Source organism: Pseudophryne corroboree, chromosome 8 (genome assembly GCF_028390025.1).
Source record: "Pseudophryne corroboree isolate aPseCor3 chromosome 8, aPseCor3.hap2, whole genome shotgun sequence".
Lineage (NCBI taxonomy): Eukaryota > Metazoa > Chordata > Amphibia > Anura > Myobatrachidae > Pseudophryne > Pseudophryne corroboree.
This window is the reverse complement of record NC_086451.1, coordinates 181,021,115-181,044,888: the sequence shown is the minus strand read 5'-3', so window position 1 is coordinate 181,044,888 and position 23,774 is coordinate 181,021,115. Positions and strand designations below refer to the sequence as shown.

General features: G+C 45.5%; 1 protein-coding gene across 1 annotated transcript in view; it reads left to right on the top strand.

The window, feature by feature from the left end:
• The window catches only part of LOC134949800 (rho GTPase-activating protein 6-like), a 612,536-nt gene that overhangs the window by 462,094 nt on the left and 126,668 nt on the right, over positions 1 to 23,774 (top strand). Inside the window, exons 7-8 of the mRNA XM_063938526.1 lie at positions 11,166 to 11,316; positions 14,267 to 14,415. Of these exons, the coding sequence (XP_063794596.1) occupies positions 11,166 to 11,316; positions 14,267 to 14,415 (300 nt within the window). The remainder of the gene's footprint in view (positions 1 to 11,165; positions 11,317 to 14,266; positions 14,416 to 23,774) is intronic.

The following is a 23,774-nucleotide window of genomic DNA, read 5'->3' as shown; positions in this document are numbered from 1 at the left end:
CTGGAGACATTGAAGGAGGAGCTAACACGGAGCGATTCCGCTAGGCATGTGGGACTTGTGGATGGAGCCCTTAATTCGCTTAACAAGGATTCACGGGTGGTCAATCTGTTGAAATCAGAGCACTACATTTTGGCCACCGTGCTCGATCCTAGATTTAAAACCTACCTTGGATCTCTCTTTCCGGCAGACACAAGTCTGCTGGGGTTCAAAGACCTGCTGGTGAGAAAATTGTCAAGTCAAGCGGAACGCGACCTGTCAACATCTCCTCCTTCACATTCTCCCGCAACTGGGGGTGCGAGGAAAAGGCTCAGAATTCCGAGCCCACCCGCTGGCAGTGATGCAGGGCAGTCTGGAGCGACTGCTGATGCTGACATCTGGTCCGGACTGAAGGACCTGTCAACGATTACGGACATGTCGTCTACTGTCACTGCATATGATTCTCTCAACATTGAAAGAATGGTGGAGGATTATATGAGTGACCGCATCCAAGTAGGCACGTCACACAGTCCGTACTTATACTGGCAGGAAAAAGAGGCAATTTGGAGGCCCTTGCACAAACTGGCTTTATTCTACCTAAGTTGCCCTCCCACAAGTGTGTACTCCGAAAGAGTGTTTAGTGCCGCCGCTCACCTTGTCAGCAATCGGCGTACGAGGTTACTTCCAGAAAATGTGGAGAAGATGATGTTCATTAAAATGAATTATAATCAATTCCTCCGTGGAGACATTGACCAGCAGCAATTGCCTCCACAAAGTACACAGGGAGCTGAGATGGTGGATTCCAGTGGGGACGAATTGATAATCTGTGAGGAGGGGGATGTACACGGTGATATATCGGAGGATGATGATGAGGTGGACATCTTGCCTCTGTAGAGCCAGTTTGTGCAAGGAGAGATTAATTGCTTCTTTTTTGGTGGGGGTCCAAACCAACCCGTCATTTCAGTCACAGTCGTGTGGCAGACCCTGTCACTGAAATGATGGGTTGGTTAAAGTGTGCATGTCCTGTTTATACAACATAAGGGTGGGTGGGAGGGCCCAAGGACAATTCCATCTTGCACCTCTTTTTTCTTTAATTTTTCTTTGCGTCATGTGCTGTTTGGGGAGTGTTTTTTGGAAGGGCCATCCTGCGTGACACTGCAGTGCCACTCCTAGATGGGCCAGGTATTTGTGTCGGCCACTAGGGTCGCTTATCTTACTCACACAGCTACCTCATTGCGCCTCTTTTTTTCTTTGCGTCATGTGCTGTTTGGGGAGTGTTTTTTGGAAGGGCCATCCTGCGTGACACTGCAGTGCCACTCCTAGATGGGCCCGGTGTTTGTGTCGGCCACTAGGGTCGCTTATCTTACTCACACAGTTACCTCATTGCGCCTCTTTTTTTCTTTGCGTCGTGTGCTGTTTGGGGAGTGTTTTTTGGAAGGGCCATCCTGCGTGACACTGCAGTGCCACTCCTAGATGGGCCCGGTGTTTGTTTCGGCCACTAGGGTCGCTTATCTTACTCACACAGCTACCTCATTGCGCCTCTTTTTTTCTTTGCGTCATGTGCTGTTTGGGGAGTGTTTTTTGGAAGGGCCATCCTGCGTGACACTGCAGTGCCACTCCTAGATGGGCCCGGTGTTTGTGTCGGCCACTAGGGTCGCTTATCTTACTCACACAGCTACCTCATTGCGCCTCTTTTTCTCTTTGCGTCATGTGCTGTTTGGGGAGTGTTTTTTGGAAGGGCCATCCTGCGTGACACTGCAGTGCCACTCCTAGATGGGCCAGGTGTTTGTGTCGGCCACTAGGGTCGCTTAGCTTACTCACACAGCTACCTCATTGCGCCTCTTTTTTTCTTTGCGTCATGTGCTGTTTGGGGAGTGTTTTTTGGAAGGGCCATCCTGCGTGACACTGCAGTGCCACTCCTAGATGGGCCCGGTGTTTGTGTCGGCCACTAGGGTCGCTTATCTTACTCACACAGCTACCTCATTGCGCCTCTTTTTTTCTTTGCGTCATGTGCTGTTTGGGGAGTGTTTTTTGGAAGGGCCATCCTGCGTGACACTGCAGTGCCACTCCTAGATGGGCCCGGTGTTTGTGTCGGCCACTAGGGTCGCTTAGCTTAGTCATCCAGCGACCTCGGTGCAAATTTTAGGACTAAAAATAATATTGTGAGGTGTGAGGTATTCAGAATAGACTGAAAATGAGTGGAAATTATGGTTTTTGAGGTTAATAATACTTTGGGATCAAAATGACCCCCAAATTCTATGATTTAAGCTGTTTTTTAGTGTTTTTTGAAAAAAACACCCGAATCCAAAACACACCCGAATCCGACAAAAAAAAATTCGGTGAGGTTTTGCCAAAACGCGGTCGAACCCAAAACACAGCCGCGGAACCGAACCCAAAACCAAAACACAAAACCCGAAAAATTTCAAGTGCACATCTCTAGTAGAAATCCTGCGGAGGTTTATTGTACGGAGTTTCGCCGTTGGTCGAACGACTGTGGCTGGAATGACCCAGCCCTGCGCAGTCAGTTTCGCCTCGGCTTATCAGAGTCTATAAAAGACAGTCTCCTTCAGTACCCCGCTCCTGAGACTCTCGATAAACTCATGGAGCTTTCTATTAAGATTGATCGTCGTCTCAGAGAGCGGAGGGCTGAAAAAGGAGCACCTGTAAGGTCAAGTCCGTGTGTATATTCCATTCCTGAAGACGTAGAGGAGCCCATGCAGATGGGTCTCTCCCGGCTGTCTCCTGAAGAAAGAGCCAGAAGGCAAAATTCTGGTCTTTGTCTGTACTGTGGGGGTAAGGGACATTTTGCTCGTAATTGTCCGAACAAGTCGGGAAACGCTTTGACCAGGTGAATTGTGAGGAGGTTCACCTAGGTCTCCTCGAATAATTCCCTTTTAGTCCCAGTTAAAGTTTCCTTTGGCAGCCTCAGTTCTTCGGTGTCAGCTTTTGTTGACAGTGGAGCTGCAGGAAACTTTATGGATTTAACTTGGGCTAAGGCCTTAGGCATTCCTCAGTTACCTTTGGGTAGGTGTGTCACCATGCATGGCTTAGATGGGAGTCCGCTGTCTAATGGGATTATTTTTTCTCCATACACCCCCTGAACTACTTACAGTAGGAGCTCTACATTCCGAGAAAATCGAGTTCTTTCTTACACATTGCCCAGCAGTTCCAGTTGTTCTGGGTCACCCTTGGCTGGCCTTTCATAATCCCACCATTAAATGGCGGTCGGGGGAGATTTCACTTTTTGTGATAAGGAATGTATCACGTTTCCAGTCAGAGTAGCAGCTATCATTCCAGAACTCATTCCGGTGGAATACCAGGAGTTTGCTGATGTTTTCTCCAAAGGCAATGCAGACATTCTGCCTCCCCATCGGCCTTATGATTGTGCTATTGAGTTAATTCCTGGTGCCGCATTGCCAAAGGGAAGATTGTATGCATTATCCGGGCCAGAAACTGCGGCTATGAATGATTATGTAAAGGAGAGCCTTGAGAAAGGATTTATTAGACCATCAAAATCTCCTTTAAGTGCAGGCTTCTTCTTTGTGGAGAAAAAGGATGGCTCGCTTAGACCTTGCATTGATTTTAGAGCACTGAATAAGATCTCAGTTAAAAACACCTATCCTTTGCCGTTGATTTCTGTACTCTTTGATCAGTTACGTTCTGATGTGATTTTTTCTAAAATTGACCTTAGAGGAGCGTACAACCTCATCCGAATTAAATCTGGAGATGAGTGGAAAACGGCCTTCAGTACTCAGTCGGGTCACTACGAATACCTGGTGATGCCGTTCGGCCTGTCCAATGCTCCGGCAGTTTTTCAAGACCTCATTAACGATGTGCTCCGTGACTTCCTAGGGAAATTCGTGGTCGTTTACTTAGACGACATCCTGATTTTTTCTGAATCAATGGAACAACATGTTACCCAGGTGCGTCTGGTTCTTCAAAAGTTACGTGAGAATCATTTATATGCCAAGCTGGAGAAGTGTGAGTTTCATGTCACGGAAGTATCTTTTTTAGGGTACATAATTTCCCCTCAGGGATTTTCCATGGAACCAAAGAAACTCCAGGCCATCCTTAGTTGGGTGCAACCCACCAATTTAAAAGCAATTCAGCGCTTTTTAGGGTTTGCAAATTATTATAGGAGGTTCATTCATTCTTTTTCTGACCTGGTTGCTCCCATTGTAGCTCTGACAAAGAAAGGAGCAGATCCTACCAACTGGTCGCGTGAAGCTGAGTTGTCCATCCGGGCCTTGAAACAAGCCTTTGTCTCGGCTCCAGTCCTCAGACATCCTAATCCGGAATTGCCCTTTGTGGTGGAGGTTGATGCCTCGGAGGTTGGAGTGGGGGCTATCCTTTCTCAAAAGGATCCGGAGTCTCTGGAGTTACATCCTTGTGCCTTTATGTCCAGGAAATTCTCCTCCGCTGAATCCAACTATGACGTTGGTAATCAGGAGTTACTGGCGGTAAAGTGGGCTTTCGAGGAGTGGAGGCATTGGCTGGAGGGAGCAAAACATACTATTTCGGTATTGACTGACCATAAGAACCTGCAATACATTGAATCGGCTAAGCGGCTTAATGCCCGGCAGGCACGTTGGGCATTATTTTTTACGCGTTTCAAATTTATAATCACTTTCAGGCCTGGTTCCAAGAATACTAAGGCTGATGCCCTGTCACGTAGCTTTCTTCCGGTTCACAATAACAATCCTGTTACCCCCATACTTCCATCTTCGGTCATCTGGGCGGGCCTCACACAAGATTTATTTACCCAGTTAAAACAGCTTCAACACCAAGCTCCTAGAATTACTCCTGCTGGTCGTCTTTACGTCCCTGAGTTTTTGAGAGCTACTGTTTTAACGGAATTCCATGATAACAAAGTTTCAGGGCATCCAGGAGTCTCTAAGACATTGGAGTTAGTCTCTCGCTCAGTATGGTGGCCTGGTCTTTCTAAAGACGTCAAGGAATTTGTTTATTCATGTCAGGTTTGTGCACAGCATAAGGTTCCCCGTTCCTTGCCCATCGGGCAACTTATGCCCTTAAATGTTCCTCTCAGGCCGTGGTCTCATATTTCCATGGATTTTGTGGTTGACCTTCCCCTTTCAGCCGGATTCCGAGTCATATGGGTGGTAGTGGACCGTTTTAGTAAAATGGCTCATTTTATTGCTCTTCCCCGATTGCCTTCTGCCCAAGGGTTGGCAGTTTTGTTTCTCCGCCATGTATTCAGGCTTCATGGGTTGCCTACTGATATTGTTTCTGATCGGGGTCCACAATTCATCGCACAATTCTGGAAATGTTTTTGTGCCTCATTGAAGATGAAATTGTCGTTAACATCCGGTTACCACCCACAATCCAACGGTCAAACCGAACGAGTTAACCAATCATTGAAACAATATTTGCGCTTGTATTCAGCCAAACTCCAGAATGATTGGTCCGAGTTTCTTCCGTTGGCTGAATTTGCTTACAATAATTCTTGTCATTCCTCCACTAAAGAGTCTCCATTCTTTTCAGTTTTTGGTTTTCACCCCAGAGCTAATTCTTTTTTTCATCATTCCTCAGTCTCCTCGCTTACCTTAACCTCCCATCTCAGAGCCATTTGGAAAAAGGTGCACCTTGCTCTCAGAAAAGCGGCCTTTCGAGAGAAGAAATTTTCTGACAGGCTCCGACGTCCTTGCACTTTTAAGGTGGGAGATAGGGTGTGGTTGTCGACTCGCAACATCAGGCTTCGACAATCCTCGGCTAGACTGGGACCCAAATTTATTGGGCCATTTCTTATTATTAAAAGAGTCAACCCAGTTGCCTTTCGGTTACGTTTACCAAGATCTCTCAGGATTGGAAATACGTTTCATTGTTCCCTGTTGAAACAATACGTTTCTTCCAGTAGATTTCCTCGGAAGATCTCTCAGGTTAGATCTCCAGTGGATGTACAGGGACAACAGGAGTTCTTGGTAGAGAAGGTTCTCGATTCCAAATTGTCCCGGGGTCGGCTGTATTTTCTAGTTCACTGGAAAGGCTATGGTCCGGAGGAAAGGTCTTGGGTCCTGGATAAGGATCTTTATGCCCCGAGGCTCAAGAGGGCATTTTTTCGGGAATTTCCTCAGAAACCTGGCTTTAGGGGTTCCTTGACCCCTCCTCAAGGGGGGGTACTGTTAGGCGCCGGGGTCCGCTTGTCTGTGCGTCCCGGTGCCTAGCAACTAGAGACGCCGTGCGCGTACAGCCGCCGGCTCCGTAGCAACGCTACACGCCGGGCACGCTGAGCTGCTTGGACCCTAGCAACGGGGACGCCACTGGCGGACCGCGTTCCCCGTTGCTAGGCTTTAGGAAATTAAGATATTCACCTTCTCTCTGGCCGTGCAGCAAGGCAGCTGCACGGCATTTATTCTAATCAGCCTTTAGCAGCTGATTGGAGGACTCCTTGTTAAATACACTCCCAGGGCTTCTCACAGACGCCGGTAATAGCTTCCTGCATGCTGCCTTTGTTTGCTGAGAGTCTGTTTCCAGTCCTGCTGTATCCGGTCATTCCAGTCCTCAGAAGTCCGGTATTCGGGAGTTGTCATCTCATCCCAAGAGGTCGTTTGGTTCCCTGGAGTCCTGACTGATCACCGTTTTATATCCAGTGGTGTTCGTGAGTTGCGGCTCTGCCGTGTGTTGCGGCTCAGCCGCTTTACCTTTTATATTTTGTGTTTGGAGCATTTGCGGAGGGTTCCGCTTCCACAAGTCCTCTCTGGTACTCGGCGGTGCCGGGTAGGCGAATTGGACAAGTGGATATTTTGGTTGTCCTTTTCCCTGGCGGTTTCTCCGCACATATTATAGTTTTGAGTTTGCTTAGCCCCTGGCCTGGTTGTTTAGTTAGAGGGCCTCTTGTTATCACCCTGTCTCGGGTTTCCCTTTGTCTCTCATTAAGACCGGGGGGCATCGAAGTTGGGCAGACATAATCCGCCCTTCAAACGCGGCTGCCAAGGGCTCAAGAAACCATAGTCTCGCAGGGGATTTCTGACAACACGGGTGAGACAACAGAGTTAGGGCGCCAGGGGCTATTTTCCTGTCCTGCTCCCTTCCCCAGCATTCCGTTCCAGTGCTCAGGTCCTTGCCATAAGATCTCCTCTGACCAGAGTGCTGGAATCATAACACAGAGGTAGAGCAATGGACTACTGTACCGTACTGCTATATATATGTATATACTGGCGGTCAGCAAAATTCTGCACTGTCCTCCTACTATATACTGCGCACTACTACAATGCAGCACAGATATGGATAATATACTTGATGACACAGAGGTAGAGCAATGGACTACTGTACCGTACTGCTATATATATATATATATATATATATATATATATATATATATACTGGTGGTCAGCAAAATTCTGCAGTGTCCTCCTACTATATACTGTGCACAACTACAGTACAGCACAGATATGGATAGCATACTTGACGACACAGAGGTAGAGCAATGGAATACTGTACCGTACTGCTATATATAGATACTGGTGGTCAGCAAAATTCTGCACTGTCCTACTATACACAACTACATTGCAGCACAGATATGGATAGTATACTTGACGACACAGAGGTAGAGCAATGGACTACTGTACCGTACTGCTATATATATATATATATACTGGTGGTCAGCAAAATTCTGCACTGTCCTCCGACTATATACTGCGCACAACTACAGTGCAGCACAGATATGGATAGTATACTTGATGACAAAGAGGTAGAGCAATGGACTACTGTACCGTACTGCTATATATATATATATATATATATATATATATATATATATATACTGGTGGTCAGCAAAATCTGCACTGTCCTCCTGCTATATACTGCGCACAACTACAATGCAGCACAGATATGGATAGTATACTTGACGACACAGAGGTAGAGCAATTGACTACTGTGTCTTACTGCTATATATATATACTGGTGGTCAGCAAAATTCTGCACTGTCCTCCTACTATATACTGCACACAACTGCAATGCAGCACAGATATGGATAGTATACTTGACGACACAGAGGTAGAGCAATGGACTACTGTACCGTACTGCTATATATATATATATATATATATATATATATATACTGGCGGTCAGCAAAATTCTGCACTGTCCTCCTACACAAGTACAATGCAGCACAGATATGGATAGTATACTTGACGACACAGAGGTAGAGCAATAGACTACTGTACCGTACTGCTATATATATATATACTGGTGGTCAGCAAAATTCTGCAGTGTCCTCCTACTATATACTGCGCACAACTACAATGCAGCACAGATATGGATAGTATACTTGACGACACAGAGGTAGAGCAATGGACTACTGTACCGTACTGCTATATATATATATATATATATATATATATATATATACTGGTGGTCTGCAAAATTCTGCACTGTCCTGCTACAATACAGCACAGATATGGAGCTTTTTCAGGACGTAGATATTTGCAGCACACTGAGCACAGATATTTGCAGCACACTGAGCACAGATATTTGCAGCACACTGAGCACAGATATTTGCAGCACACTGAACAGTGAACACAGAAACTGAGAGAACGCAGCCACGTCCTCTCGCTATCATCTCAAAAGCACTAGTGAAAATGGCGGCGACGCGCGGCTCCTTATATAGAATACGAATCTCGCGAGAATACGACAGCTGGATGATGACGGGTTAACCGAGCAAGGCAGGAAGGTCCGAGGCTGCCTCGGAACCGTGTAAAATAGGTGAAGTTCGGGGGGGTTCGTATCTTGACGAACCGAACCCGCTCGTCTCTAATAATAATGAAATTAAATAGAGTACCCTAGCAAATAAAAGTGCTCTCTCTTCTTGGAGAGACATAACATTTGTCTACAGTAGTTAGACTTTGGAATAAAGGGCCTGATTCAAAGAGTTATTACCATCATAGCCAGACCAGTATGAATATGCAACAGTTATTCGGGTTTTAATTTTTATATTTTAAAAATGTAACATTTAAAGAATTAAACATTTTAATTCTACTTTTATTCATGAAAGGATTAAGAACTTCTATATAATTAGATAAAAGATACATCTACAGAAAACTGCTGGACTTAGGCTATACCTTACTGTATTAGTAGAATTGTGTGATGATGTAGTGCACAGCAGTTATGCTGAGTGTAATAGTCCTTCCAGATAAATTGCCAAATGAGGAGATACACATGGCCAGAGTATATGTGGTGTTATTTGTTAGCACAGTTTTTTGGTTGTAGTATGGTATGAAGACCACCCCAGTTTTTTGGTGCTGGTGGTGGTTAGTTCACAAGTGGTGTAGCTTAAATAGTTCTTACATTTATTGAACCAGTTAGGATGCAGCCTGGAGCTCCTGAGTGTTGCTGGGCATTATAGTGTACCTGGTGTCTAAGCTGTAATTGCACTGGTGTATAGTACTATAGTGGCCCCTTACTATGGCAGTGGTGTTATTGTGTGCTCGCAAACTATGTACAGGATCTGCACTGCAGGTGGCATATACAGTGAAGTCCTGCCTGGTCACATGGAATACCATTGCAGACAGTGCATGTCAGAACTCAGGCTGCCGGCTAAACTCTGGTAGGTCCTAGTAACCGTCAAGTCAGCATATCTGCATATTGATAAAACCTATTCTTTACCTTATGACATTCACTATATATTTGTACCAGACTCAGTACGCAATTGGCGTATGGAGTACCGTAATGGTACACATTTAGCGTAGCAGACGCTAGGCCATGGTCGAGACGCACGAGCGGCACGTTCGCTCACGGCTTACGCTTGGTATCGAGCACGCTATAGGCGGCCGAGTACGGTAATGCTACGCTATTAGCGTAGCGGACGCTGTACCACGAGAGCGGGATACGAGCGGCGCTGACGCTCACTGATCTACACACAGACAACCTTGTAACAACAAACTGTAAGGGTATGCTTATACTGTAAACCTTAGTACTGTAATATTACCACAATGTAACGCTGATTAACCTTTATGATATGAAAGCTGTTTGAGCGACTGAGACGCTCAGAAACCCTTTATACTAACTAGTGAAACACAGACTCCGTGCTAAGGTTCCAAAACCTTTACTGACGATAATATGTATGTAAAAGGGGAAAACAGTTAACAGCTCATACACTACAGCACTAACATCAATACCTAAACAGAATATCTAGACATAAATATACAATGGTGGCATAATCATTAACAATAACAGTTGAGAGAGAGAGAGAGAGAGAGAGAGAGGGTGTATGGCAAATACAGACAGAGAATAAGGTGGTCACAGAGAGAACTTATACACTGAGGAATGATCGCTGCGCAGTCCTGGATACCAGCTCCCTAGTTAGTCAATGATGAAAACCGTTGTGGAGAGTAGACTGAGCTGGCCCAGGCTGGCTGTTCTTATATACACTGCATACAGTACACTACAAAGGACCCTATAATCTCATTGTTCATTGGACACAGGAATCTGTCTTCTCATTATAACAAAAGGTCATAGGTTGGTTCGAACAGGTGGGCTGTGACTGTTTCAAACTGCTCAGGTGGGAGGGAATCTCAGGATTCCCGCCGCATGGATAATGAACTGCAAATACAGTAAATGTCCATAAACTTCTTATAAACATAACTATACGCAGGAGCGATTAATCTCTTTCAAACCAACACCGGAATGTTACTAATAATATACTCTTCCGTTGCATACTAAACCCCACTGCTCAAAACCTGTCTGACCCTTCGTATCATGTAAAGAGGGATCTCTCTGTCCATGAACCAGTTACACTAAACAAACTTACAGTTATTGTTAAGGGGACCATAACCTATAAAATATACTATTTGGATTAACTATGTAACGATCGAGTCGCCCGCCAGACGCACACAAACTCTACCGTAAATGCGCATACCACGCGCCTGAGCGCACGGCCGTGGAGGCGCCCTCACGCAACTGCGAGTATGCGCACGCACGGGAGAGAATGTGCACGTGCAGCGGGCAAGCGCATGGGGTTAATATATGGCAACGTGCAGCATGATATTTTTCGACTTTGACAATATCTTAACTATTAATTGTAAATGACTCATAGATTTATTAAATAGGATCAAAGTGATTCAGCTGGAAATATGCTAATGTGTAAACCTGCGATGTGAATATGAGATTCAGAAATGCACTGATGGAATATATTATTTTTAAATAAAGTAAGTGCAATATTTATCTTTATATAGATGCGAGAAGAATTTACAATTTCTGGTGACATGCTCCTGGGAGAAGACACTTGTGTGCATGATGTATCTGCTGTGCTGAAGGGGTTTCTGAGGGACCTCAGGGAGCCTCTTCTACCTCGGGAGCTCTACGCAGCCTTTATACACACTGCCGGTAAATATGTGAATACTATGGAAAATGCAAAAGCCTATTATACACATGCCTTCAATACTCTATACCAGTATTTCCCAACCTTGGCCCTCAAGGCACACAAACAGTAATATCTATGAGCACAGATGATAAATAAAAATATCTGAGGTACTAATTAAATCACCTGTACTCAAGTATGGTTATCCTTAAAACATGGACTGATAGTGTGCCTTGAGAACCATGTTTGGGAGCTCTACACTAAACCTATTTACATTTTATATGATAATGTTAAAGTTCCAAAAATAATCATTCCTAGTCCTGCTGTAAAATAAAGACAGTTCTATTGTAGCCTTACAGGATAAATATTAAAGATTTTGTACTCCTAATTTCCATACATGTTATATCATTAACTGGAAGTGACATCTGTACACGTGTATGTATATGCTTCAGTATTACAGTGACAATGGCAAAAAATAAAATGGCTGTTAAAGCTTGTTTCAAGCATAAAATGCAGTGGATCCAGCACAGGAGCTTTGTGTAGGTAGAGAAATAAAAATAACATCTTCAGCAGTAAGACAGTATATTACTCCAAGGTAATATAAACTGGGCGAACAAGCAATAGTGAACTCGGAAAGCTACCAGATGACCAGTTTTACTGCTTTCACATTGCAGATAGCGGGTTGTACCCGGGAATTGTGCACGGGTCCGCCCCGGGTGCAACCAGCTTGAGACCCCTTTCAGACAATATTGCTGCGTCGATGATGTCCGAGCACCGCATGCTCCTATAGTGTGAATGGGTAGCGGGTCATATCCCGTTCACACCGCACAGCAGCCCGGTTCCGACCCGTGTTTAATCCTGCCTTAAACACGGGTTGAAATGCCGGGTTGCTCAACCCGAGATATTTCACCTGTCCCCTTTAACACTGCACAAAAACCCGGGTTACTGCACGTTCACGTGCAATAACCCGGGTTATTTTTGGCAGTGTGAAAGGGGTATTAGTCTGCCTTACAGTGTGATTCAGCATACATTTTTCTTAAATAGCAATGACCACTAGGGTGTTATCTCTTCAGATATATACAGGGTGAGGCAAAAAAATCTTCTTCTATTGAAGGATAACAAAAAAAAGGCATGGTAAAGGCTATTCAGAATTTTAGCTAATAATCTACAGTAAGTGTGCAAGGAATACAGTTTATTTTCAGTTGGTTTTGAATATGATATGATCATTTGTTGGCATACAGCAGCCTTCACTTCATTAATGGTTGTTGGTTGATGTTTGTAGACTTTGTGAGTAAAATGGGCGGTTAGGGTGGTCAGGGGCAATTGTTTCTGAATCGCGTCATCACAGCCACGCCCCCCACTTTATAATGCCACAACCTCGCACCGCCTCTTGTCTACATTCTGCCCCCTGTGACACGTCATCACCCTAGCACACCCCCTTCCCCCCTCGCTAGGCTGACCTGGAGAGCAGCCAGGAAATGGGTAATTATGCCCTAGGGGTTGATGGTACTTTCTCAATAGAAAATGAAATCCCGTGCTACATTGTGGAGTAGCTACAGTAGCACATTCAGGGAGCCGATATACCGATATTGAAACATTTATCCAGTTATCTGCTGCAGTACTCTCATAACAACTGGCCACAATATTGAAATAACATGGTAAACCCAATTCCTGCGTCTATTTAACTTCATAATTGTCATCTTGATCATGCACTTCCAAGTTGCTGGAGTCCATTACAATTAATATAAGCTTCAAGTGCCCCAATGCGTTTAAGTTTTAAAGCCATCTAGAGCAACACAGCTGGAATTTAGATAAGATTGAACTTCCTGGGTGTTTGTCTTTATTCACCATTGCTCACTAATACAGTATCATATTCTAAGATTTAAATAATATGTTAAATGCTGACTATACCTTTAACATGTGTACTACAGTACAATGGGCCTAATTCAAGGTTGATTGCAAAACAACATTTTCCTCTAATTGGCAAAACCATGTGCACTGCAGGTGGGGTAGATATACCACGTGCAGAGAGATTTAGATTTGAGTTGGTTATATTGTTTCTGTGCAGGATAAATACTGGCTGCTTTATATTTACACTGCAATTTAGATTTCAGTTTGAACACACCCCACCCAAATCTAACTCTCTCTGCACATGTTATATCTGACCCACCTGCACTGCACATGGTTTTGCCCATTAGAGGAAAATGTTGTTTTGCGATCAACCTTGAATTAGGCCCAATGTCCATACTTGAACTATGTTTTATTTGTACATATATTCAGAGGCGTCACTTACTTTTATAACACCCGGTGCAGTTGCGGGTGAAAAGGGGGTGTGGTTTCATGGAAGGGGCGTCGCTTTGCGGAAGGGGCGTGGCTTCGCGTCCCGACCCCCGTTTTCGGCACATTGTGGTTCGGGGGATACGGCCTTCACCCGGACACTGCTGAATCTGCAGTGCTGGCTTCTGCACTGTGACAGGAGCCGGGTTGCAGCATCCAGCTCCTGTCACTGAGCAGGAGCCGGCACTTTGGTGTCACCCCTCAGAGGGTAACACCCGGGTGCGGGCCGCACCCCCCGCACCCACGTTGTGACGCCACTGCATATATTACCAGTTCAGTTATAGATCCATAACCTCTTTTGTACTTGTGAAGATAAATGTATTAACCTGGATAAGGCATAAGGAAGTGATAAACCAGTGATAAGTGCAAGGTGATAAATGCACCAGCCAATCAGCTCCAATATGTAAATTGACAGTAAGGAGCTGACTGGCTGGTGCGTTATCACCTTATCACCACTTTATCACTTCCTTATGCCTTCTCCAGGCTTAATACATCTGCCTCACTGTTTTTGTTGTATCTATCAAATGAAACATTTGGAAGTGTTGGAAATATGAGATTATTAAGGAAATAAGAGACATACATAGGTGGTTGCTGTACCTGTTTGTCACTTACACAGTTAACACATTTTGTCTTCTGCAGGAATGGATATTGAGGAGCAATTATGTACTCTGCAGCAGCTCATATTTGCACTGCCACCGTGTAATGCTGACACACTGCTTCGCATCTTACAGCTTCTGTACAAGGTGGCTTTATATGAAAAGGACACAATCAACCCTACAGGAGAGCAGGTAAGTGCAGTGGAACACTGTGGGTATCTTACCTAGTTTATAAATATGATTAAAGCCTGCTTTAATGTTGAGATGCTTGTGGCAATACTACAGTACTTATACTACAGTATGTATAACTGGTGCAGGCCCCAGGGTCAAGGGGACCCACACAGCATACTTTGCACCCAGAATGGTATGCCTGTGGAAGGTTTCCCTGCTATCATTTGCCTGGGGTGCCATCTTTCATTTGATATATCTGGAAAAATGTCTCTGGCACATGTAATAGTAAGTGATAGTACCTTTTGTAACTTCTGATTATGCAGCATCTTCTTAACATACCACATGGAAGTTGGCAATACCGGCAAAAGGTTGAGTAAGGGACACTGTACCAACAGGGATGGGCTCTGCACATGGACCCCCTCAGGCGTTAATATGGATTTGCGTATGACATAGATACTGTAGCTCAGGTTTGGGATATTGACCAGTGAGATGTCATATCTCATGATATAAACAAGTGTGTGGAATCATTCTGTTATTGTGAGAGACATAATTATTATCTTTCATTTATAAGTTCACCCCCGACTCCCACTGGCTCACAGGAGTCTGGGGGCGGGCTTATAGAAGATGACAGATGATCAGAGAGCTGTCTCCATGCTCCGCAAGCCGGCAGGTCAGTGATACAAAGCAACGGCTGCTGATCACTGGGTAAGGCAAGCTAGCATATATATTACATTACATTATATATACATTATATGTGCTGGTTGGCTCTACCCCCTGCAGTGTGTGGTTGGTGCTGCAGCCCAGGGGCAGCAGCTGCTACTGACTTGGATGCATCTTTCTATATGGAATTGACAGCTATTCCTATGTGATTGTACACCGAGATCTAGGTAGGACTTGTGCAAATGCTTGCTGATAATGATGATGGCTGCTATTACAAGTGGACCGATGGGCATGGTACAACCACATAGATAAAGCCAACTCTGAATACAAGTGGAGATCCACATCTATTTGCAAGAATGCATACAGTATGTGCAATTGTCAGGATCTGTCAGTTTTCTGAATTCTGAATAAGACCCAAGGTCTGTATATGGCTGGAGGCCGTATGTTGACAACTTGGTGGTTTAATTAGGCTGACCATATTAGCCTTTTAAACTGGGACGCTCATGAATTACACAGGATCTGTGGCTGGCTGACTTCAAGCCTACATGTCACCTGGTTTTAATCAGCCACAGAACCTGTGTAATTCATGAGCGTCCCAGTTTAAAGGGCTCATTTGATCAGCCTAGTTTAATGAGATTTCAAGTGAGCGCAATGATACAGTTACTGATTACCAGAGACTGGTGAATATGCTCAAGAAACGGGACTGCAGAGAGTGCCCAGTACAGAGTTAGCTTAGAGCAGGCATGTCCAAACTGCGGCCCTCCAGCTGTGCTTAGAGAGTCTCTGACGATAAATGACAGCAAAAATCATGGCGCAGGAGACAATGGAGACAGAGACAATCTGTATACTGGATCTTGCATTGAATTCCAGGGAAATGATGCTGAAAGTACACTGGATACTGTGAGGAATGTCCACTAGTTGTAACTGGTGCACGGTTAATTACAGGAACACAATGGAAACTGTGGAGAGGGCCCAGTAGTAGTAGGGACCAGTAGTAGTACAGTATCACAGGCTCACAATGGAAACTGTGGAGAGGGCCCAGTAGTAGTAGGGACCAGTAGTAGTACAGTATCACAGGCTCACAATGGAAACTGTGGAGAGGGCTTAGTAATAATGGCTGGCACCTGGAGCAACAAAGGCACACACTGAGAACTGTAGTAAGCACTCAGTAGTAATAATAAGCACTTGGAGTATCACAGGCGCATACTGGAAACTGTGGAGAATGCTCAGCATACCTCCCAACTGTCCCGATTTTTGCAGGACAGTCCTGTTTTTTGGGACTATCTGGGTGTCCTACATGTGGTACTCACAATAATGTAATAGGACGCAAAAGCAGCTTCTGCTGATTAAAATGATATGCAACATGCAAGGGCGTAGCTACCATAGGTGCAGGGATTGCAGCTGCTATGGGGCCCAGAGCTGAGAGGGAATCAGGGCCGCCATCAGGGGGGTGCTGGGGGCACATCTGTCCCGGGCCCAGCCTCTCTGACAGAAAGAGGAGGGCCCGGGATGCTAATGCAGCCACCTACCCACCCGCCGCCGTACGCGCCGTTCCGTGGTCGTCACCGCTGTTTTGCCGCTGTCCTCCGACCCCCCCAGCAGCTATATTGAAAACCTCCCTCCAAAAATGGCTGCCACCACAGAGGAGACAGTTATTTAAGATACTAGAGGAGCCATCTAGTATCTTGAATAACTGAGGCGGCGGCCATTTTGGGAGGGGCGTTTTCATTTCAGCTGCCGGAGGACGGAGGAGAGCAGCATAACAGTGGGGATGGAGGCGGGCAGGCAGCGGCATCAGCATCCTGGGCCCTCCCGACAGCGGCACATGTATGCATGTATAATACACACACACACACACACACACACACACACACACACACACACACACACACACTCACACACACACATTCATTGGTTAACTGGTGCAATTCTAAAGCTGACTCCTCCACAGTGGGGGGGCCTGCCTATTTTGTCAGTCCCGGGCCCCGCAATTTCTGATGGCAGCCCTGGAGGGAATGCTCCCATTTATTAAACTTGCATCAAAATGTTTACAATATTTACAGTATAATACAATCAATAAATTAAAATAGTATTTTACATCATAAATAATAAATTATAATATATAATATAAATTAATGCAGTCTAAAATATACCAAAAGATACATCTCTGTCATAAGCAAAATAATGAAATAACACAGTAAAGAAATATATACACATGACCACTAACATTAAACAGTACATCACCCTACTATTTACATATTTTGCAATGGAAAACTAAGCAAAACATTTCAGATCTATGCAAAACCTGTTCCATCAAAAAACTAGAGATGAGCGCCGGAAATTTTTCGGGTTTTGTGTTTTGGTTTTGGGTTCGGTTCCGCGGCCGTGTTTTGGGTTCGACCGCGTTTTGGCAAAACCTCACCGAATTTTTTTTGTCGGATTCGGGTGTGTTTTGGATTCGGGTGTTTTTTTCAAAAAACCCTAAAAAACAGCTTAAATCATAGAATTTGGGGGTCATTTTGATCCCAAAGTATTATTAACCTCAAAAACCATAATTTACACTCATTTTCAGTCTATTCTGAATACCTCACACCTCACAATATTATTTTTAGTCCTAAAATTTGCACCGAGGTCGCTGTGTGAGTAAGATAAGCGACCCTAGTGGCCGACACAAACACCGGGCCCATCTAGGAGTGGCACTGCAGTGTCACGCAGGATGTCCCTTCCAAAAAACCCTCCCCAAACAGCACATGACGCAAAGAAAAAAAGAGGCGCAATGAGGTAGCTGACTGTGTGAGTAAGATAAGCGACCCTAGTGGCCGACACAAACACCGGGCCCATCTAGGAGTGGCACTGCAGTGTCACGCAGGATGTCCCTTCCAAAAAACCCTCCCCAAACAGCACATGACGCAAAGAAAAAAAGAGGCGCAATGAGGTAGCTGACTGTGTGAGTAAGATAAGCGACCCTAGTGGCCGACACAAACACCGGGCCCATCTAGGAGTGGCACTGCAGTGTCACGCAGGATGGCCCTTCCAAAAAACCCTCCCCAAACAGCACATGACGCAAAGAAAAAAAGAGGCGCAATGAGGTAGCTGACTGTGTGAGTAAGATAAGCGACCCTAGTGGCCGACACAAACACCGGGCCCATCTAGGAGTGGCACTGCAGTGTCACGCAGGATGGCCCTTCCAAAAAACCCTCCCCAAACAGCACATGACGCAAAGAAAAAAAGAGGCGCAATGAGGTAGCTGACTGTGTGAGTAAGATAAGCGACCCTAGTGGCCGACACAAACACCGGGCCCATCTAGGAGTGGCACTGCAGTGTCACGCAGGATGGCCCTTCCAAAAACCCTCCCCAAACAGCACATGACGCAAAGAAAAATAAAAGAAAAAAGAGGTGCAAGATGGAATTGTCCTTGGGCCCTCCCACCCACCCTTATGTTGTATAAACAGGACATGCACACTTTAACCAACCCATCATTTCAGTGACAGGGTCTGCCACACGACTGTGACTGATATGACGGGTTGGTTTGGACCCCCCCAAAAAAAGAAGCAATTAATCTCTCCTTGCACAAACTGGCTCTACAGAGGCAAGATGTCCACCTCATCATCATCCTCCGATATATCACCGTGTACATCCCCCTCCTCGCAGATTATCAATTCGTCCCCACTGGAATCCACCATCTCAGCTCCCTGTGTACTTTGTGGAGGCAATTGCTGCTGGTCAATGTCTCCGCGGAGGAATTGATTATAATTCATTTTAATGAACATCATCTTCTCCACATTTTCTGGATGTAACCTCGTACGCCGATTGCTGACAAGGTGAGCGGTGGCACTAAACACTCTTTCGGAGTACACACTTGTGGGAGGGCAACTTAGGTAGAATAAAGCCAGTTTGTGCAAGGGCCTCCAAATTGCCTCTTTTTCCTGCCAGTATAAGTACGGACTGTGTGACGTGCCTACTTGGATGCGGTCACTCATATAATCCTCCACCATTCTTTCAATGTTGAGAGAATCATATGCAGTGACAGTAGATGACATGTCCGTAATCGTTGTCAGGTCCTTCAGTCCGGACCAGATGTCAGCATCAGCAGTCGCTCCAGACTGCCCTGCATCACCGCCAGCGGGTGGGCTCGGAATTCTGAGCCTTTTCCTCGCACCCCCAGTTGCGGGAGAATGTGAAGGAGGAGATGTTGACAGGTCGCGTTCCGCTTGACTTGACAATTTTGTCACCAGCAGGTCTTTCAACCCCAGCAGACTTGTGTCTGCCGGAAAGAGAGATCCAAGGTAGGTTTTAAATCTAGGATCGAGCACGGTGGCCAAAATGTAGTGCTCTGATTTCAACAGATTGACCACCCGTGAATCCTTGTTAAGCGAATTAAGGGCTCCATCCACAAGTCCCACATGCCTAGCGGAATCGCTCCGTGTTAGCTCCTCCTTCAATGTCTCCAGCTTCTTCTGCAAAAGCCTGATGAGGGGAATGACCTGACTCAGGCTGGCAGTGTCTGAACTGACTTCACGTGTGGCAAGTTCAAAGGGCATCAGAACCTTGCACAACGTTGAAATCATTCTCCACTGCACTTGAGACAGGTGCATTCCACCTCCTATATCGTGCTCAATTGTATAGGCTTGAATGGCCTTTTGCTGCTCCTCCAACCTCTGAAGCATATAGAGGGTTGAATTCCACCTCGTTACCACTTCTTGCTTCAGATGATGGCAGGGCAGGTTCAGTAGTTTTTGGTGGTGCTCCAGTCTTCTGTACGTGGTGCCTGTACGCCGAAAGTGTCCCGCAATTCTTCTGGCCACCGACAGCATCTCTTGCACGCCCCTGTCGTTTTTTAAAAAATTCTGCACCACCAAATTCAAGGTATGTGCAAAACATGGGACGTGCTGGAATTTGCCCATATTTAATGCACACACAATATTGCTGGCGTTGTCCGATGCCACAAATCCACAGGAGAGTCCAATTGGGGTAAGCCATTCTGCGATGATCTTCCTCAGTTGCCGTAAGAGGTTTTTAGCTGTGTGCGTATTCTGGAAAGCGGTGATACAAAGCGTAGCCTGCCTAGGAAAGAGTTGGCGTTTGCGAGATGCTGCTACTGGTGCCGCCGCTGCTGTTCTTGCGGTGGGAGTCCATACATCTACCCAGTGGGCTGTCACAGTCATATAGTCCTGACCCTGCCCTGCTCCACTTGTCCACATGTCCGTGGTTAAGTGGACATTGGGTACAACTGCATTTTTTAGGACACTGGTGAGTCTTTTTCTGACGTCCGTGTACATTCTCGGTATCGCCTGCCTACAGAAGTGGAACCTAGATGGTATTTGGTAACGGGGGCACACTGCCTCAATAAATTGTCTAGTTCCCTGTGAACTAACGGCGGATACCGGACGCACGTCTAACACCAACATAGTTGTCAAGGCCTCAGTTATCCGCTTTGCAGCAGGATGACTGCTGTGATATTTCATCTTCCTCGCAAAGGACTGTTGGACAGTCAATTGCTTACTGGAAGTAGTACAAGTGGGCTTACGACTTCCCCTCTGGGATGACCATCGACTCCCAGCAGCAACAACAGCAGCGCCAGCAGCAGTAGGCGTTACACGCAAGGATGCATCGGAGGAATCCCAGGCAGGAGAGGACTCGTCAGAATTGCCAGTGACATGGCCTGCAGGACTATTGGCATTCCTGGGGAAGGAGGAAATTGACACTGAGGGAGTTGGTGGGGTGGTTTGCGTGAGCTTGGTTACAAGAGGAAGGGATTTACTGGTCAGTGGACTGCTTCCGCTGTCGCCCAAAGTTTTTGAACTTGTCACTGACTTATTATGAATGCGCTGCAGGTGACGTATAAGGGAGGATGTTCCGAGGTGGTTAACGTCCTTACCCCTACTTATTACAGCTTGACAAAGGGAACACACGGCTTGACAAATGTTGTCCGCATTTCTGGTGAAATACTTCCACACCGAAGAGCTGATTTTTTTGGTATTTTCACCAGGCATGTCAACGGCCATATTCCTCCCACGGACAACAGGTGTCTCCCCGGGTGCCTGACTTAAACAAACCACCTCACCATCAGAATCCTCCTGGTCAATTTCCTCCCCAGCGCCAGCAACACCCATATCCTCCTCATCCTGGTGTACTTCAACACTGACATCTTCAATCTGACTATCAGGAACTGGACTGCGGGTGCTCCTTCCAGCACTTGCAGGGGGCGTGCAAATGGTGGAAGGCGCATGCTCTTCACGTCCAGTGTTGGGAAGGTCAGGCATCGCAACCGACACAATTGGACTCTCCTTGTGGATTTGGGATTTCGAAGAACGCACAGTTCTTTGCGGTGCTTTTGCCAGCTTGAGTCTTTTCAGTTTTCTAGCGAGAGGCTGAGTGCTTCCATACTCATGTGAAGCTGAACCACTAGCCATGAACATAGGCCAGGGCCTCAGCCGTTCCTTGCCACTCCGTGTGGTAAATGGCATATTGGCAAGTTTACGCTTCTCCTCCGACAATTTTATTTTAGGTTTTGGAGTCCTTTTTTTACTGATATTTGGTGTTTTGGATTTGACATGCTCTGTACTATGACATTGGGCATCGGCCTTGGCAGACGACGTTGCTGGCATTTCATCGTCTCGGCCATGACTAGTGGCAGCAGCTTCAGCACGAGGTGGAAGTGGATCTTGATCTTTCCCTAATTTTGGAACCTCAACATTTTTGTTCTCCATATTTTAATAGGCACAACTAAAAGGCACCTCAGGTAAACAATGGAGATGGATGGATACTAGTATACAATTATGGATGGACTGCCGAGTGCCGACACAGAGGTAGCTACAGCCGTGGACTATTGTACTGTACTGTGTCTGCTGCTAATATAGACTGGTTGATAATGAGATGTAGTATGTATGTATAAAGAAGAAAGAAAAAAAAACCACGGGTAGGTGGTATACAATTATGGATGGACTGCCGAGTGCCGACACAGAGGTAGCTACAGCCGTGGACTACCGTACTGTGTCTGCTGCTAATATAGACTGGTTGATAATGAGATGTAGTATGTATAAAGAAGAAAGAAAAAAAAAAAACCACGGGTAGGTGGTATACAATTATGGATGGACTGCCGAGTGCCGACACAGAGGTAGCTACAGCCGTGGACTACCGTACTGTGTCTGCTGCTAATATAGACTGGTTGATAATGAGATGTAGTATGTATAAAGAAGAAAGAAAAAAAAAACACGGGTAGGTGGTATACAATTATGGACGGACTGCCGAGTGCCGACACAGAGGTAGCTACAGCCGTGGACTACCGTACTGTACTGTGTCTCCTGCTAATATAGACTGGATGATAATGAGATGTAGTATGTATAAAGAAGAAAGAAAAAAAAACCACGGGTAGGTGGTATACAATTATGGACGGACTGCCGAGTGCCGACACAGAGGTAGCTACAGCCGTGGACTACCGTACTGTACTGTGTCTGCTGCTAATATAGACTGGTTGATAAAGAGATGTAGTATGTATGTATAAAGAAGAAAGAAAAAAAAACCACGGGTAGGTGGTATACAATTATGGACGGACTGCCGAGTGCCGACACAGAGGTAGCTACAGCCGTGGACTACCGTACTGTACTGTGTCTGCTGCTAATATAGACTGGTTGATAAAGAGATGTAGTATGTATGTATAAAGAAGAAAGAAAAAAAACCACGGGTAGGTGGTATACAATTATGGATGGACTGCCGAGTGCCGACACAGAGGTAGCTACAGCCGTGGACTACCGTACTGTACTGTGTCTCCTGCTAATATAGACTGGATGATAATGAGATGTAGTATGTATAAAGAAGAAAGAAAAAAAAACCACGGGTAGGTGGTATACAATTATGGATGGACTGCCGAGTGCCGACACAGAGGTAGCTACAGCCGTGGACTACTGTACTGTGTCTGCTGCTAATATAGACTGGTTGATAAAGAGATGTAGTATGTATGTATAAAGAAGAAAGAAAAAAAAACCACGGGTAGGTGGTATACAATTATGGACGGACTGCCGAGTGCCGACACAGAGGTAGCTACAGCCGTGGACTACCGTACTGTACTGTGTCTGCTGCTAATATAGACTGGTTGATAAAGAGATGTAGTATGTATGTATAAAGAAGAAAGAAAAAAAAACCACGGGTAGGTGGTATACAATTATGGATGGACTGCCGAGTGCCGACACAGAGGTAGCTACAGCCGTGGACTACTGTACTGTGTCTGCTGCTAATATAGACTGGTTGATAAAGAGATGTAGTATGTATGTATAAAGAAGAAAGAAAAAAAAACCACGGGTAGGTGGTATACAATTATGGACGGACTGCCGAGTGCCAACACAGAGGTAGCTACAGCCGTGGACTACCGTACTGTACTGTGTCTGCTGCTAATATAGACTGGTTGATAAAGAGATGTAGTATGTATGTATAAAGAAGAAAGAAAAAAAAACCACGGGTAGGTGGTATACAATTATGGATGGACTGCCGAGTGCCGACACAGAGGTAGCTACAGCCGTGGACTACTGTACTGTGTCTGCTGCTAATATAGACTGGTTGATAAAGAGATGTAGTATGTATGTATAAAGAAGAAAGAAAAAAAAAACCACGGGTAGGTGGTATACAATTATGGATGGACTGCCGAGTGCCGACACAGAGGTAGCTACAGCCGTGAACTACCGTACTGTGTCTGCTGCGACTGGATGATAAATAATGATATAAAA